This window comes from Geotrypetes seraphini, chromosome 1 (genome assembly GCF_902459505.1).
Source record: "Geotrypetes seraphini chromosome 1, aGeoSer1.1, whole genome shotgun sequence".
Taxonomy (NCBI): Eukaryota; Metazoa; Chordata; class Amphibia; order Gymnophiona; family Dermophiidae; genus Geotrypetes; species Geotrypetes seraphini.
The window spans coordinates 474,116,741-474,135,837 of NC_047084.1; the positions used below are offsets into that span (position 1 = coordinate 474,116,741).

Genomic DNA, 19,097 nt, shown 5'->3' on the forward strand with positions numbered 1-19,097 from the left:
CCACAGGCGGAAAAGCTTCCGGAAATAGGAGCTCTCCTTGCACCGGAGGTCAGAAGGAATACTGAGGGGAACTTGGAGCTAGACTCCCTGCATTTGCAGGAGAGTTCAAGTCTGGATACCGAGGAAGAGACAGCGGAAGGAGCTGGCAGAATCGAGGAGGGCAAACGACGAGAGACTGAGCCAGTTGGTGAGGAAACAAGTATTAAACTCTGAATTTCTCAATTACAGAAACCCCAGGAGGTTACTTTAGACACGATTTGAGACCTAGTTGCCAATCTTCCTAAATCGATAAACCCACATTTCCAGCAGATAGAAGAGAAAATAAAGATTTAGACAAGTTAAATTGAGAAATTAAAAACTGAATTGACTGGTTTTAAATCAGTTATGGACAATATTAATCAGAACATTACCAAACAAGTTCAAGAAACTATTATCAAAGACAACATAAATCTCAGGAGAAAAGTAGAATTTCTAGAGAATATTTCAAGAAATAATAACTTGAGACTAGTAAACTTCCCTACGGTAACCCCTAGGGAAATGTTGAAGATATATATAATGGAAGTTTTGGAAGTTACAGAGGAGGTTATACCTCCATTCTCACAAGTCTATTTGCCTAATAGTCCTCAAACTCAACAAGAGATAACGAATGTTTCTGCAATGTTAGAGATGTCTGAAAATGATCTGGCGGTACCTGCAACATTGCTCTTAAAGGTATCCTTGGCACTAGATAAAATCTTTCTGCTAAGACTATTCTTTAAAAATAGACAAAAAGAATTTTGGGGTTTGAAAGTACAAATGTATCCTGATTAGGCTAGGAATACCCAAAAGCGTCATAGAGAATTTCTGTTGTTAAAATCTGGAGTATTAGCCCTTGGGGTGACTTTCTATTTGTGTCACCCATGTAAATGTGTAGTGCATTATTCTTCACAAAAGTTTGTCTTTTTTGAACCCTTCCAACTGTCTACGTTTCTCTCTTTGTCACATATGAAAAAAGAAAAGGATAAGAGCTAAAGCCCAAATATGAGAAAAAAGTGATTTTTTCCTGTGTTCAGTTTAATCTAGCCTATGTTTTATTTAAATTTTCCTTTAGTTCATTAAATACATCTTGGATCTAATCAAAGGTGGACTTGAGCTGGGGACTAAGCTAATAATTTGTTCTTTTCAATATATTATATGGAATAATTCTTTTTCTTTTCTCCTATGTTTAGATCCTGCTTTCTGTACAAGTTTATACTTGATATGTTTAATCTAAAATTGATAAATAAATAATTTTTTTAAAAACCCAAAACCAACTATGTTTGCATGGAGGAATTGTCTGGAAGGAGTAGAAATGAAGTGGGCAAAACTGAAAGGAGTTATTGTAAGGACAACAAACCTTTTTGTGAGGAAAAGAAGGTTGCTTTGGTTCTCAAAAGTAAAAGCTGAGAAGGTAAGGAATAAGAGGTCAGTTTTCATACACTACAAAATATTGCAGAAAGAGGAAGACAGGCAAGAATATCAGGAAAAGTTAAGAGAGTCTGGTCGAGTAATCAAAAAAGCAAAGATACAAATGGAAGAAAAATAGCTGACAGTAAAACAGGGAAACAAAACATTTTTTTAGATATATCAGTGACAGGAAGAAGTGCAAACGTGGCATTGTGAGACTCAAAAGTGAAAGGGGAGAAATGAAAAGGCTGAATTGCTTAACAAATGTTTCTGCTCTGTTTTCACAGCTGAAGTGCCAGGAGCAAGACCTCAGAAGAGAAACGTGAATAGGTAGAACCTGATTGATTTACAGAGGGTTGTGTTCATGAGGAGCTAGCTAAATTAAAGATAGACAAAGCGATGGGGCCGGATGGTGTACATCCGAGGGTACTGAAGGAACTTAGAGAAGTTCTGGTGGCTCCACTGACTGACCTTTTCAATGCTTAGAGTTGGTAGTGGTACCGGAGGACTGGAGAAGGCGGATGTGGTCCCTCTACACAAAAGTGAAAGGAAGAAGTATGGAATTACAGTCTGAATTTTGTGGTAAGCATATTAATGGAAACACTTTTAAAACAGAGAATGGTGAAGTTTCTGGAATCCGGTGGATTACAGGACCCGAGGCAACATGGATTCACTAGAGGTAGGTCTTGGCAGACAAATCTGATCAATTTCTTTGAGTGGGTGACTAGAGGGAGGGCGTAAGATGTGGTGTATTTAGATTTTAGCAAAGCCTTTGACAATATTTCACACAGATGTCTAATAAATAAACTGAGTGCCCTCAGGATGGGCCCCAAAGTGATGGGCTGGGTCAGAAACTGGTTGAGTGGAAGACAACTGATGGTAGTGATCAATGGATCGCTCTGAGGAAAGGGATGCTACCAGTGGTGTGGCTCAAGGTTTTGTTCTAGGCCTGTTCTTTTTAACATTTTTATAAGCGATATTGCTGAAGGGCTGTCAAGTAAGATTTTTCTCTTTGTGGATGATACCAAAATCTGCAATAGACTAGACACCCGGATGGTGTGAATAACTTGAAGAAAGACCTAGCAAAGCTTGAAGAATGGTCTGAAATTTGGCAGCTAAAATTTAATGTTAAGAAATGCAAGGTCATGTATTTGGGCTGCAAAAACCAAAGAGGGACATATACTAACTTTATAAAAATTTGGGGGCCATTGACAAAATATGGTACTGAACAGTCATCACTTCTTCTCTTTTTCTCTTATGGCACACTAAAAAGGGGGGGGGATTTGGAAATAATTTTACATAATATGTTATAATATGATATATAATTTGTGTGTATTTTATTGAAAATATGATGAAGGGTGGGTGGTAGGGGGGATATTGATGTACTAGATTTTTATGTATAGATATCAAAGTGATATTGTGGAATATTTTAGTGTAATATACTCTTTTGTGCACTTGTTCAACTTGAAAACGAATAAAGAATTGTTAAAAAAAAAAAGATCTCATATGTCTGTATACTTTGGAGGAAAGGCAGGAGAGAAGAGATATGATAGAGACGTTTAAATACCTATGTGGCATAAATGCGCATGAGTTGAGTCTCTTTCATTTGAAAGGAAGCTCTGGAATAAGAGGTCATAGGATGAAGTTAAGAGATGATAGGCTCAGGAGTAATCTAAGAAAATACTTTTTTTACAGAAGGGGTGGTAGATGTGAGGAACAGTCTCCTGGAAGAGGTGGTGAAGACAGAGACTGTGTTTGAATTCAAGAAAGCATGGAATAGGCACATGGGATCTCTTAGAGCAGGGGTGTCAAACTGAGGCCCACAGGCCAAATTTTGCCCGCAGGGTAATTAAATTTGGCTCACGATTTGAGCCGCTGATCCTTCTCTCCCTCCATCCTGGCTTCCTGGTCTCATTTTCAAAGCAGCCTGAATAGGATCACCTGTTGGCTGTAGCAAACCTAGCAGGCTGCCGTCGACCTCAGCAGCATGTTCCCTCTGCCGCGATCCCGTACATCAGAGGGAATGTGCTGCGGAGGTTGAGGCAGCCTGCTAGATTCGCTACAGCCAACCGGTGATCTTATGCAGGCTGCTTTGAAGATGAGACCAGGAAGCCAGGATGGAGGGAGGGAAGGAACGGCGGGCCAAATCTCGAAGGTGAGACTGGGAAGAAGGGCGAAAACATGCAGGCCTTCGGAGAGGGGGCAGGCCCTGGTGTAGAAGTACATGGAGAGAGGGAAGGAGGGGTCCATAGAGGCGTGCATATGCTGGACTGAGGGTGGAGGGAGGGGAAGAAATAATGGGTCTAAAACAGAGGAGAGGAAGCGAGATATGGACAATGGGATGGTGTGGAGGGAACAGAAAGGGAGAGAAGTTGAACACAAGGGATGGTGTGGAGGGGGGGTTAGAGATACTGGATAGGAGGGTAGTTGGGAAGAGAAAGGTGATGGTAGGGAAGAAAGGAGAGATGCTAGATTAAAAGGGTAGTTGAGAAAAGGAGAGATGGTGGATCTGGGGATGGTGCTGCAGCTGCGGGGATGGAGACAAAAAAAAGAAAGATGCCAGACCTCAGGGGGAGGGAAGGAAGAGAAACGGAAGGGGAGGACAGAGATGGATGGTTAGCATGGAAAAAGAAGGAAACGACAAATGGGCAGGAGACCCTGGCAAACGAGTTATCAGAAGACTACCAGAGCCTGGGATTAACATGATTTGAATAATGACCAAACAACAAAAGGTAGAAAAAAATCATTTTATTTTCTGTTTTGTGATTACAGTATGTCAGATTTGAAATGTGTATCCTGCCATAGCTGATGCTAGACAGCAAGCGTGAACTAGGACCTAAAAGAGAGAGGAAAAGTCTCTTTTATTTATTTTGTTTACATCATAGAGCCGGCGTGGAGTTAGAGAGGTTGTAACTCTATACTTGTACTAAGATTAAGGGGTTCTTTTATTAAGATGCGCATTTAGCGCACACTAAATCAGTTAGCATACCTTAATAAAAGGACCCCTAAGTAGCTTAATAAAAAATTTGGCCCGCGACTTAGCTTATGTTTTAGATTTCAGTCCCTTATATGATTCGAGTTTGACACCCTTGTCTTAGAGAGAGGAAGAGATAATGGTTACTGTGAATTGGCAGACTGGATGGGCCATTTGGCCTTATCTGCCATAGCGTTTCTATGTTACTTACATTTTAGGAAACTGTTGAAGGCCTACTTTTATGTGAAGGTTTTGGATGATTGATATTTGTACTTCACTGTAAATGTTCACCTTTCTTAGTTTGTTAACTGCATAGAACTGTAAGGTACTGCAGTATACAAATGTTAGTTCATGTTATGTTATGATTTTCATAAAATTATTAAAAACATTTTCCTTCATATGCAATATGGAGTTTCCTTTATCAGTTAAAGAACAAAAGAACAAAGTAAATCTTTCACAGAAAGTTTGAAAAATTGTGGTTTCATAATTGAATCTTGGGCTGTCATAGAAAGGGTATGGCCTATTGTTAAAAGAGGAGAGTGTGGACATCATTATTTTCTTTTAGAGCTGTACAAAAACACAGTACAAGTTTGCATATGCTATACAATTATATTATTAATAAGGAGGTGTGTTGTTGAGATTCTCAATGGAAAAATAGCTGTACAGTACTCCCCCGATATTCGCGGGGGTTCCGTTCCAGGAACCCCGCGAATCATGAAAAACCATGAATACAGTTTTTCAATGGGGGGGGAGACTGGATAGGGCAGTGGGAGAGGCAGGAGAGAGCAGCCGGAGTGCTGGCGAGTGCAAGAAATCACTCGCGGTATGCTCCAACCGCCTCTTTCTGCACTAAGTCAGGCCTTATCCAATCAGGAGCTGCGTGTCAAAGCAGCTCCTGATTGGATAAGGTCCGACTTAGTGCAGGATGAGGCGGTCGGAGCATACTGCGAGTGATTTCCTGCACTCGCCAGCGCTCCGGCTGCTCTCTCCTGCTGCCCTCTCCTTGTTGGCGGTTCGCGGTCAGAAAATACCCAAAAGACCAGGACTGCGAACCGTCAACCGCGAATGACCGGAGAAACACTGCAATAGGAATTTCTTGTAAAGGAGAAGAATAGTACTTTGTACAAATATGAGCTGCTGGGCAACTGCAGGTAGCTAACACTGAAAATGTAGATTTGGTAGCTGATCTGGAATTAAAATCACCTCTGACTGGCAAATCACAAATCACTGGGTCACTGTTTGATCTTTTTCTCAGTGGCTTGCAGGTGGTTTTGTGTCCAGACACAGAAAGTAGCTCAGGACTGGGAGAGAGAGGCTCTCTGTCAGATGAGGCTGCAGCATACCCATCTACAAAACAAAACAAGCAAAAAAATATATATATCATCAGGGCATCATTGAGTCACACACACACAATACCGATGCGTTAGTCTACTAAAGGCCAGATTTAAAATATCAACTTTCAGAGGCCCAACAGCATTAACCAAAAAGGAGAAATTAGATCTTATCTGCTAATTTCACTTCTTTTAGTCCCTCCAGACCAGCAAAGATGGATGGGTTTACGCTCTTCTGCCAGCAGGAAGAGACGGAGAGCACACTGAATTTTAACAGTAATACAAGTGGGCTATGCAGTCCCCCTACATTGTAAGCATCTCCCGCTCTACTAGGGAGACGTGTACGGCTGCCTAGGTTTGCCTAAACCACGCCCACGGCCTTAGGCTAGCTTAGGCAGGCCTTCCTAGGTTCCTGGAGATGCCTCCAATGTAGACAGCCTGCCTTGGAAGCTTTTTTTCTAAAAACGTGCATCCCAATTGACTGGTTAGACAGTGGTAGGACACCTACCTCTGCCTACAATCAGGACGCCATTTATAGAATCTGCCCTTTAGCATTCCCGAGAAAAAAATGACCACATCATCAAGAAAAAACACTGCGTGGGTTCTGTGCTGGTCTGGAAGGACTAAAAGAAAGAAAATTAGCAGATAAGATCTAATTTCTCCTTCTCCAGCATCCCATCCAGACTGGCACAGATGGATGGGATATACCTAAGCAGTGCCAATCGAGCAATTGCCCAGTTCCAAATCTTTTTAGCCTCTTGACAAAAAGTCAGAGAACCCGTACCTTCTTGTTTGTTTATGTAATACATCGCTACTTGATTGTTCTTGTGTACTAGGAGGACTTGATTGGATATACTGTGTTAAGTCTTCAGAGCATTTCAGACCCCTCTGAGTTCCAAGAGGTTTATGTGGAGCTTCTGTTCCTGAGTAGACCAGGGACCTTGTGTGCGAAGACCAACCAGGTGAGCTCTCCAAGCATACTTGGACGAGTCTGTGGTCAGAACTTTCTGAAGTGGAGGTATTTGAAACAGCAGTCCTTTGGAAAGATTTGAGGAACTAATCCACCATTGAAGAGATTGACGAAGTGATGATATGACTACACTTTCCTGTGAAAATGGATCAAAAGCTTGAGACCATTGAGACTTCAGGGACCACTGCGAGATGAAGTTTTGTGAAGGGAGTAATGTGGACTGTAGACACCATGTGACCCAATAGTATCATCATTTGTCTGGCTGAGATGGATGGAAGATGATAGACTTGATTGCAAAGTTGATTGCAAAGTGGAATGAAATTGTCTTGTCTTTGCTGAGGTAGGAATACCCTGAGTTGAATGATGTCAAGCAGGGCCCCTATGAAATGTAGAGTTTAGAGATTTTGGAAAGTTGACTTCGAACCCCAGCTGCTGAAAAAACAGGATTGTTGATTTTGTTGCTGAGAGCATCTCTTGAAGAGAGGTGTCTTATGAGCCAATCGTCGAGATAGGGAAAAACTTGAGCCCTTGAGCTCTTAAAGCTGCTGCTACTGCTACTGCTACCAGGCACTTGATGAACACTTGGAGAGGAGGCCAGACCGAAGGGCAGAACTTTGTATTGAAAATGTTGATGGGTTATCCGAAACTGTAGAAACTTTCTGTGAGCAGGATGAATTGATATATGGGTATAGGCCTATTTTAGATCTAGAGAGCATAGCCAATCATTTTGATCTAATAGTGGATATAAAGTTCCCAGAGATAACATTTGAAATTTTTCTTTGACTAGGAATTTATTTAAGTCTTGGAGGTCGAGAATTGGGCATAGACCTCCCATCTTCTTTGGGATGAGAAAATACCTGGAGTAGAACCCCTGATTTTTGTGAGAAGGGAGTTCTATCTCTATGGCATTTAGTTGAACCAGAGCTTCTATTTCCTGAAGAAGAAGGAACATCTGCTGAGGGTTGAAAGAAGACTCTTTTGCAGGATGATTTGGAGGTATAGTGACAAAATGAAGAGAGTAGCCTTCCTTGATAACTTTGAAAACCCACAGGTTGGTTGTTATCGGAGTCCAACGTTGATGGTAGAATTGTAGACGACCTCCACTTGGTTGAGGAAGAGGCTAAGATAGGGGAACAGCAGCAATGCTCTCCATAAGCGTGTCAAAAGGACCGAGAAGGTTTCTGAGGAGCTGCTGCTTGAGCTTTCTGAGGCCGCTGTTCTTGCTTCTTTTGCAGTGGTGGCCTAGAAGCAGAAGGTTTAGAAGTATGCCACCTCTGATATGAATAGCAGACTACTGTGAAGCTTGAGGCTTAGTCTTTGTTCCTACTAAAAAATTCCAATTCTTTTCAGGTTGTGTTAATTTTTGGGTGGCCGCCTCGATGGGATCACCAAAAAGTTCTTCTCCTAAACATGGAATATTGGCTTAATCTATCTTGGAGATTGATGTCCATATCAGAGTCTCTTAGCCAAGGAAGACGTCTCATAGCCACCGACATAGAAGATGCTCTGGAATGACATCTCAAAAGCATCATAAGCTGACCTTGCTATATATTTTCTAGTCTGTGAGAAAGAGTGTGACTAGTTTAGTGTTCTGAGTGAATATACTTTTCAAAGTCAGGCAATTTCCTCACCAGTTGTTTAGATAACAGGACATGTAGAAATTGTAATTAAGGATCCTGCTCATCAACATAGTATTTTGAAAAAGGCGAAGTAAAAATTTGTCCATAGTACAGCCTTCATGCCCTGGTGGCGCTGAGGCATAAACTCTTGTACTGGAAGATTTTTTAAGGGTTGATACCACATGTAATGACTGACGTTGTAGCTGTGGCTTATCAAACCCTGGACAAGAAATGATTCTATAAATGGAATCCAGTTTTCTTGAAGCTACCGTTGAAAGTTAAAAGCGTTTCCCAATTTCCATGTAACGGTAACTTGAGGCACTGTTTGGGAGGCTCATCATAGTCCACGGTGTCCAGGTACTCAGCACTTTTGTAAGGTGGAACACTGAGCACAAGATTTGACTCTGTGTTCAGGGCCTAAACACTGTAGACACCAACTATGAGGGTCTGTGTTGGAAATAAGACGCTGACACCTATAGCACTTCTTAAAACCCGTCAAAGGTTTCGACATAAATGGAAAAATTTTGTCGCAAGATTAAACTCAATTTTGAAAGAGAAACGAGAGATCTGCCGAGGGAGAAACCCCAAGACGGAGCCCAAGTTTGAATGAAAGGGAAAAATAATAAATACTTTACTTTTTTTTTACTGCAGAAGTATGCCAAAAATTAGGCTAAGTGCCAATTCCATAACAGCAATTGTGTGTGAAATTGCTGTTATAGAATAGAGCATAAGTTGGCATGCATGCATCTAACTCCAGGTGTGAACATCTATGCCATATCTAAGACTGGTGTATGTGTTCGCATACAAAGTTGGCAACTGTGTGCATGACAGAATTCTATAATCCATGTGCACAACTGCAAGACACACCCCGATCTGCCCATGTGCATGCCCTCTTTGTAGTTGTACAACACTGAGGTGATATGTTTATAGAGTAGTGTCTAAGTGTAGTTATGTGCATAACTTCAAATTGCCATATATACTGGAATATAAATTGGGATTTTGGGGCCACAAAAATGGGGGTTTCAGTTTATATTTGGGCCAGCGCCTCCCTCCCAGAATTATTGCAGGCTGCTGCCACACTCTGCATCCTGTCCCCCCTCCCAGTCCTGTCCTCGTACCTCCTCTGCTGATCCCTGGTGGACCAGAGGTGCAGTGGGCAGAAGCGAGCTTTCCATGCTCCTGCCCTGCTGCTAACCTGGTCGGTGGTGGCTGCTGCGAGATCCGGTTTCTTCAGCCGCTGAGCAGCAACAAGAATTCGCAGGAGTCAGTCATGAGCTGTTCAGCATTGAGCAGGAGCGCCAAAGTGCGCTCATGCTTGTTGCCGCTCAGCGGCTGAAGAAACCAGATCTCGCAGTGGGTCAGGTTAGCAGTGGGTCAGGAGTGAGGACAGCTTACTCCTGCCCGCTGCACCCCTTGACCACCAGGGATCGGCAAAGGAGTATGAGGACAGGGCAGGGATGGGGGACAGGGTGCAGAGCCTGGGAGGGAGGGGGCAGAGCCTGACAGGGAAAGAACAGGGGCTGGGTGAAGAGCTTGACAAGGGTTGGGAGGCACAAGGGCTGGGTGCAGTGCCTGACAGGGAGGGAGGGAAGCAAGAGGGCTGGGTGCAGTGCCTGACAGGGAGGGAGGGAGGCAAGAGGGCTGGGTGCAGTGCCTGACAGGGAGGAAGGGAGGCAAGAGGGCTGGGTACAGTACTTGACAGGGAGGGAGTGAGGCAAGAGGGCTGGGTGCAGTGCCTGACAGGAAGGGGGCTAAGAAAAAAACTGTTTTCACAGAGGAGCTGTGAGAGACCCTGCACATGGCTCAGTAAGCAAAAGCTTACTTAAACTAGGGGAAAGCACTGACACAGGATCAGTCTAGGACTTCACCATGAAGTGTGCCTGCATCTTCTCTGCTTGTCTCTGGAGAAATGTCAACCTTCAACCATTCACATACCATCATTATTTGGAGTAGTGCCAGTTTTGAACAGCATGACAGAATACTCATGCTCTATTAATTACCGTGTGTCCCATTTTTACATTTTTTTTTTTTCAGGACTCAAATTCTGTGCTTTATATTATTGACATTTCATGTCATTCTATAATTGTCCCAAATTGCTCTAGCAATTATCTTCCAGGTTATTAATAATCTGAATTCCTTTGCATCATCATTGATTACCTTGAAATATCTGTAAGTCATTTGGTTCTGCTCTATCCACATCTGCTTCTGTACTGGCTGCTGATTGGAGGACGGATTCCTGATATAGAAAACCAGTAATATAAAATAATTTGCATTTGTATTCAAAATTCTCATATTAATTCAGAAGCTATACAAAACATTGTCCCATTGATGTTCAGTATTAAGCTAAAACCAGTTTATCATCACCATCATTAGGCAAAAATTTTGCAAAAAATATTAGAACCAATAAATCAATACAAATATACAAAAAAAGGGGGTCATTTTCTCACTAAATACTTTGCTGGATTTTTACTTTAAATTTAGAGGCCCTTTTTCTAAACCATAACATGGGCTTAGCATGCCAAAAAAGGCTTTTCACAGGACTCTAGTCTAAAGTGCCTTGTGGCAATTTTCTCTTTTGAGCAAATAAATTGGACAGAAGTGAAAAGAAAACAAACAAAAAAAAAAAAACATTTGGGGAGGAGGAATGTCAGGGGCAAAAAATGGGCATGGAAGCACTATTCAAGTAGTGCACTCACATTAGCATGCACTAACTGAGCAACACAGAATTAATGCGAGAGCCCTTAGCACCTCTTAAATAGGGGGGCAATAAGTTCTCCTGCATTAATTTGCAGTTGCTGTGCACCAATGACAACATTAGCGTATGTCCTGCAAAGAAAAAAATAAATTGAAAATGCCCTATTTTATGGATGAACTAGAAATGGGCTTAGCACACAGGAAAAGTCCAGTGTTAGAGATGCACTAAGCCCATTGTGTAGCGATATGAGCCATTAGCAACGAGGGCACTTCTTGAACCCACTGGAAGGCCTCGACATGAGCTGAGAAATCTTGGTGGCAAGGTCAAAAAATGCAATGGTTGCAAATGCTAATATTTAAAATTACAAGTTCAAAGCCCAGAGGTTAAATGGGCAGAAGGCCCAACTGAGGGAAGTTTTGAATGTCAAAATGCGACAAAAAAAAACAAACAAAAAAAGAAAGAAAGAAAATAAAACACTAGTAGAAACAATAAAGTAAAAAATAAAAGTAAGCCGAAAGCAAAAAAAAAAAAAGTTGACAGGAAGGCAACTCGTATGGAAAGAGTCCAGACAAAACTTTGCTCTGCGGAAAAAAAAAAGAACTGGAGAACTGCAAACCAATGTCAGGCAGGTGCACGTGCGTGGTGTGGGCAGTTTCAAAGCTTTGCAGAAGCTTAAGGTGAAAGTACACTTTAACACTGTCCGTACTGGGCTCCGGGAATGACGTCACCCACGTGAGAGAATATGCTGCCTGCTTGTCCTAGGATAATCTAATATAATAAAACGCTAAGCGCGCATGCGCACTCTACCACCGTGTTGCCTGATCTGTAGTTCCATGGTCGGCAGAGTGCGCATGCGCGCATACAAGGGTCCCTCACTCCGTCTAACATAGCGGTCTCAGCAGCGATTCCCTCCTCCTGTCCTCACTTCATCAAACTGGCCGGCAGCGCTGGACTCCCTCTCAAGCTGCGGTGTCGGCACATAAGAACATAAGAAATGCCTTCACCAGATCAGACCCTAGGTCCATCTAGTCCGGCGACTCACACACGCGGAGGCCAATCCAGGTGTTCCCTGCTGAAGACCTTGTTTACCCTTATCCCTCAATGTGTTTTGCAAGAAGGTGTGCATCCAACTTGCCCTTGAATCCTGGAATGGTGGTCTCCGTCACAATCTCCTCCGGGAGAGCATTCCAAGCGTCCACCACTCATTGTGTGAAACAGAATTTCCTGATATTTGGCCTGGGCCTGTTGCCCCTCAGTTTCAGTCCATGACCTCTTGTCCGAGTCACATTTGACAATGTGAATAATGATGTTTCTTGCTCTATTTTGTTGAATCCTTTTAGTATTTTGAAAGTCTCTATCATATCGCCTCGCAGCCTTCTCTTCTCGAGGGTGAACAATCCCAATTTTCCTGAGGTGTTCTTTGTAGCTCAAATTCTCGATACCTTTTACTAGCTTCGTGGCTCACCTCTGCACCCTCTCCAACAGGGTTATATCCTTCTTTAGGTATGGAGACCAGTGTTGGATACAGTATTCCAAGTGTGGTCTGACCATTGCTCTGTAAAGCAGCATTATGACGTCCGCTGATCTACTCGTGATTCCCTTCTTTATCATGCCCAACATCCTGTTTGCTTTCTTTGCCGCCGCTGCGCATTGAGCCGACGGCTTCAGGGTCTTGTCTATCAGTACCCCCAGATCCCTTTCTTGTTCGCTCTTGCCCAATGTTGCACCTATCATTTTGTATTCATGTTCTTTGTTTTTCTTATAATACAACCACACTTTCGACCTGGTTTTCAGCACAGTATACCTAATTGTGAAAAACCAACGGAATCTATGAAGAGAAGTCCTCGTGTTATTGCAGACACAGGGTTCCAAAGCCAAAACCGGATAGCCCACAACCAGCACTTCAACAACGCTTCTTTGTTTTTCTTACCCAGGTGCATCACTTTGCATTTTTATATATTAAACTTCATCTGCCACTTTTCCGCCCATTTCTCTAGCTGGTTCAAATCTCTCTGGAGTTCTTCTCTGTCCTTTTGTGACCCAATTGCCCTACATAGTTTTGTGTCATCTGCAAACTTGATTAAATTACCTGTTGTTTCTTCTTCTAAGTCGTTTATGAAGATATTGAACAAGATTGACCCAAGAACTGAACCCTGGGGCACACCGCTTGTCACCTTTTCCCAGTCCGAGAACTTCCCATCTATGCCCACCTTCTGCAATCTGTTTTCCAGCCATCCGCCTATCCATCTTAGTATATCCCCTTCTATTCCATGGCTTTGTAGTTACTTCAGAAGCCTTGCGTGTGGAACCTTGTTGAACGCTTTCTGGAAGTCCAAGTATATTATATCCATCGGTTCACCGTTATCAATTTGTTTGTTCACCTCCTCAAAAAATTGAAGTAAATTCATCAAACATGACTTCCCCTTCCTGAAGCCGTGTTGACCAGCTCTCATCAGGTCGTGATTTTCCAGGTGTTGCACTATGCTATCCTTTATTAGTGCTTCAACCATCTTCCCAGGAACCGACGTAAGACTCACAGGTCTATAGTTGCCCGGTTCTCCTCTCGATCTTTTTTGAAGATTGGGATGACATTCGCTATCTTCCAGTCGTCTGGTATTCGCCCGATGCTGACGGGGATCGTGAGAGGAGCCGCCGGCGGCACTTTTGAACTTAAAAAAAAAAACAAAAAACTTTCGGCTGCAGCAGGCCAGCCCGCGGGAAGGGAAGGGGGGACTGAAAAAGAACAGTACTCCAGCTACTGGAACGCAGGCTACACCGCGGGAAGGGAATGGGGAGGGGCCAAACGGAGCAGGCCAGATCGTTAAGAGAAGGGAGGGGCCGAACGGAGCAGGACAGCTCGCGGTAAGAGAAGGGAATGGGGGTGGGGGAAAATGCTGCTATTGCTTCACAGTGACCTGGGGGGAAGGGAAATACCGCTGCTGCTTCTGCAAAGGAAAGTGGGGGGGAGGAGAAAAGGGAATGGGGGGTGGGGGAAATGCTGCTACTGCTTCACAGGGACGTGGAGGGAAAGGGAAATACTGCTGCTGCTTCTGCAAAGGAAAGTGGGGTCACGGGGATCCCATGGGAACGCCCCCTAGAGTCGCAGGGATCCCATGGGGATGCCTCCGAGGGGTTCCTGCGGGGCTGGATGTACTCAGCCGCGAGGCTCGTCTCCCTACCTGCCCTGCCGCAGCACACAGCTGAACGGAAGTCTTCCCGATGTCAGCGCTGACATCGGAGGGAGGGCTTAAGCAAAGCCCTCCCTCCCTCCGATGTCAGCAGGTAGGGAGAAGGCAATGGCGTAACAAGGGGGGGAGGGGGGCGGGGAAGGCGGTCCACCCTGGGTGCAGCACAGCTGGCCAGGTCCCTTGACCGACCGACAAGAGGCCTGGTCCGACAAACCTCCCTGTCCTTTAGCCGCGAATCTCTTACAGCAGCTTCAATACTCCAGCTGCTGTAAGAAGGTAATTTAGATTTGCGGCTACAGGGCAGGGAGGTTTGTCGGACCGGGCCTGTTCTGTTGTCAGTCGGGCGGGTAAGCGCTACAAAAGTAAGGGGCAGGGAGGGAGAAAGGGAGGAAAGGTGGAGTGGAGAGGAAAGATGCTTAAGGTAAAACTGAGGGGGGAGAAGGACGCTGAAAGCACTTGGGAAGACAAAGGGGTGGAGAAGGACGCTGAAAGGACATGGGGAAGATGGGGGGAGAAGGACATTGAAAGGACATGGGGAAGACGGGGGGGAAGGACACTGAAAGCACATGGGGAAGACAGAGGGGGGAGAAGGACACTGAAAGCACATGGGGAAGACAGAGGGCGGAGAAGGACACTGAAAGCACATGGGGAAGACAGAGGGCGGAGAAGGACACTGAAAGCACATGGGGAAGACAGAGGGCGGAGAAGGACACTGAAAGCACATGGGGAAGAGAGAGTGGGGAGAAGACACTGGCAGGGAAGAAGACAGAGATGCAGAGCGGAGGGAAGAAGATGGGTGCCAGACCAATTTGGAAGGGGGGAGAAAGGGAGAGGCACAGTAACAGAGCAAATGGAAGATGCAGAGAGAAGAGAGACAGTGGATGGAAGGAATTGAATGAGAACATGAGGAAAGCAGAAACCAGGCAACAAAGGTAGGAAAAAAATTCTATTTCTTTTTTTTCTTTTTTTTGCTTTAGGATAAAGTAGTATATTAGTTGTGTTGATAAAAATTTATAAACATTAGAGGCTCTGGTAGAAACCCGTTAACAAAGTATGTATTCTTCCCAATTAATATTTCCAAATTAATAAAGTCTTTTTGCTTATTTGTAAATGGGTTTCTACCAGAGCCTTTAATTCAGTAGCATAATTAAATGAAATAACTATTTCTGTAGTTTATAGGGACAGGTGGGGACGGAGGGGATTCCTCGCGGGGACAGAGGGATTCCTCGCGGGGACAGGTGTGGACAGGTAGGATTTCTGTCCCCGCGCAACTCTCTACTGCATTGCACAATGCTGTGGGAAGCGGCTTCTCGCGCGTGCTCCGCGCCTCATCTGGAAGCCTTCCCTCTGATGTTGCGATGTCAGAGAGAAGGCTTCCGGGTCAGGCGCAGATTGTGGTTAGGAGCCTTTTTCCATGGCTTTCTGCATTGCAGCACTCAGGGAGCCGGCCCAAAGACGCCGCATTGATCGCACCGAGGACCAGCGGCTACAGAACAATCTCTTGGGCCCGATGGAGGTGCCGGCCCTGTGGACCAGCAGAAAATTTCTTTGGACCGTCAACGGTCCATGGACCGGTGGTTGAAGAACACTGAGTTAGATGATTTATTTACACCTCACTCCCTGATGAAAAGATTGAAACGGGGCTCATGTCGGAAGAGGTGGTGCTGCATCTTAATGAAAATTTATAAAAAGCTGTCAGAAAAGCATTAATAACAAAAATAGAAAGTTAAATGAATAAGAATACTACGAGATCAAGCAATTGGGATTAATGAGGATTGCAGCCAGTCTGAGTTATGTTACCGGATTGGCAGTCTGAAGATCCCTAGATCTCTACATATATTTGATTGATGCTGCTTTTGGCTGTGCTAGTCACAGTATCATTATATGACGTGTGAATAGTAGCCTTGACTTTATGAACTGACACATAAAATGGGGGCAAAACATTTCCCACCTGGTATTCGTAGATACCACTATTACTATTTAAACTTAATAATACCACACATAAGTCATTTTGTGGGGAATTGAGAAAATACTCACATAAAATGGAAGCAGGTAACTTCAACTTCATACTTTCCCGAATATGGCACTAGCACTGATCAACTGGTGAATTTCTCAATATGTCAACACAACTTGGCCACTTAGAAAAACTTATTGTGATATCTGATGGTACATTCAAAATACTTCATATGCTTCTCTCAAAATCACCACAAGGAAATGTTTGCGAATTCTAGTCTTAATATCATTTTTCTAATCATTATCCAGGGAACAAAAAGTTGCCCTGATTGAGCAGCTGACCACCGAAGGATGACGGCATGACTCCTTCATCTCCCAGTGGTTACTGATCCCCTCCCATCCCCCTTAGGAAGTAAAACTGACAATGGATAAGAGGCTTTATGACAGCTTCAGGTATTATGGTCGTTTCTAATAAAGCAGCTCTCCTCCCCCCTGTACTCAACCTTCAAACCCATTATGTTATTCCTTCTTATATTAAGCTCTTGTAAACCGTTCCGAACTCTATACCGTATTTTCACGCATATAACGCGCGCGTTATACGCGTTTTTACCTACCGCGCATACCCCTCGCGCGTTATATGCGTGAGCGCGGTATACAAAAGTTTTCCTACATAGTTCCCACCCCGCCGACGCCCGATTCACCCCCCCCCAGCAGGACCGCTCGCACCCCCACCCCGAACGACCGCTCGCACGCGCTCCCACCCGCACCCGCGATCGGAGCAAGAGGGAGCCCAAGCCCTCTTGCCCGGCCGACTCCCCGACAATATCGGGCCAGGAGGGAGCCCAAACCCTCCTGGCCACGGCGACCCCCTACCCCCACCCCGCACTACATTACGGGCAGGAGGGATCCCAGGCCCTCCTGCCCTCGACGCAAACCCCCCTCCCTCCCTCCAACGACCGCCCCCCCCCCAAGAACCTCCGACCGCCCCCCCAGCCGACCCGCGACCCCCCTGGCCGACCCCCACGACACCCCCACCCCCCTTCCCCGTACCTTTGCTAGTTGGCCGGACAGACGGGAGCCAAACCCGCCTGTCCGGCATGCAGCCAACGACGGAATGAGGCCGGATTGGCCCATCCGTCCCAAAGCTCCGCCTACTGATGGGGCCTAAGGCGCGTGGGCCAATCAGAATAGGCCCTGGAGCCTTAGGTCCCACCTGGGCGCGTGGCCTGAGGCACATGGGCCCAACCCGACCATGTGCCTCAGGCCGCGCCCCCAGGTGGGACCTAAGGCTCCAGGGCCTATTCTGATTGGCCCACGCGCCTTAGGCCCCACCAGTAGGCGGAGCTTTGGGACGGATAGGCCAATCCGGCCTCATTCCGTCGTTGGCTGCCTGCCGGACAGGCGGGTTTGGCTCCCGTCTGTCCGGCCAACTAGCAAAGGTACGGGGGAGGGGGGGGGGGGGGTCGTGGGGGTCGGCCAGGGGGGTCGCGGGTCGGCTGGGGGGGCGGTCGGAGGTTCTTGGGGGGGGGCGGTCGTTGGAGGGAGGGAGGGGGGTTTGCGTCGAGGGCAGGAGGGCCTGGGATCCCTCCTGCCCGTAATGTAGTGCGGGGTGGGGGTAGGGGGTCGCCGTGGCCAGGAGGGTTTGGGCTCCCTCCTGGCCCGATATTGTCGGGGAGTCGGCCGGGCAAGAGGGCTTGGGCTCCCTCTTGCTCCGATCGCGGGTGCAGGTGGGAGTGCGTGCGAGCGGTCGTTCGGGGTGGGGGTGCGAGCGGTCCTGCTGGGGGGGGGGGGTGAATCGGGCATCGGGCGGGGTGGGGGTAGGGGGGTCGCCGTGGCCAGGAGGGTTTGGGCTCCCTTCTGGCCCGATATTGTCGGGAAGTCGGCGGTCCTTCGGGGTGGGGGTGCGAGTGGTCCTGCCGGGGGGGGGGGGCAGGGCAGGGCGGGTAAACGGAGAGTCGGGACAGCGCACGGAGAGTCGGGGAGGGCGAAAGGAGAGTCGGGGTGGCCAGAGGAGAGTCGGGGCGGGCGAAAGGAGAGTCGGGGTGGCCAGAGGAGAGTCGGGGCAGGCGAAAGGACAGTCGGGCAGCATGCGCGTTATACCCGTGAGCGCGGTATACAAAAGTTTTTATACATAATATTGTGGTTTCTGCGCGCTATACCCGTGTGCGCGTTATACACGGGTGCGCGTTATTTGCGTGAAAATACGGTAATTATGGAGAAGATGCGGTATATAAACTTAAGGTTTAGTTTAGTTTAGTAAGGCATAGCCTAGTGGTCAGTGCAATGGACTTTGAACAATGGGTCCCATGAGTAACTCAAAATTTAACTACAAAATATTACTCACCAGAGATGGGTTTCACCCCCCCCCGATAACCATTTCACAACAAAGTGGAGAAAAAGTCTCATAAATTTCAACGCAGCAGTAAACAACTTCAATACTGTTTAAGATTCAAAGCTGCTTGTGTACTATCACTGGCAAAAAACTCCACCACCACTGAAATGTGATTATCAAAAGGATAATATACCCATCACTGTGCACAGGAAAAGCAAAATCAAAAAAAGTTTTACTTAGCTTGGGTCTGAAACGCTGTGCTGTACTGATAGAGAAAGTCTGGCCAGACTGTCGATGAAAACACCACGGCACCATTTAGATGTACAGTCCAGAATTCATGCCCAATCCTCCAAGTGCCTTGTTTTGCCTCTCAAAGGGTTCCTCAGGGAATATATCAGCTGGAAAACTTCACTCCTCTTCCGTGCACACCGGCACAGGAAACGCCCGTTGCTAAAAAGAACTACAGGATCCAACTTCCGGTGGCGCTTCCGGGTTACAGCGTCATCACAGCAGCAGCCAAAAAATCGGCTGCCATTCATCCATACAACTGCCATTCATTCTTCAAACTGTCACTCATCCAAAAAATGCCACCCACTCCACCCGCTAATTA

General features: G+C 45.8%; 1 protein-coding gene across 1 annotated transcript in view; it reads right to left on the minus strand.

The window, feature by feature from the left end:
• The window catches only part of FAM189A2 (family with sequence similarity 189 member A2), a 76,622-nt gene that overhangs the window by 11,143 nt on the left and 46,382 nt on the right, over positions 1 to 19,097 (minus strand). Inside the window, exons 8-9 of the mRNA XM_033924782.1 lie at positions 10,477 to 10,555; positions 5,603 to 5,746 (exon numbers count right to left, since the gene is read on the minus strand). Coding sequence (XP_033780673.1) covers positions 5,603 to 5,746; positions 10,477 to 10,555 — 223 coding nt within the window. The remainder of the gene's footprint in view (positions 1 to 5,602; positions 5,747 to 10,476; positions 10,556 to 19,097) is intronic.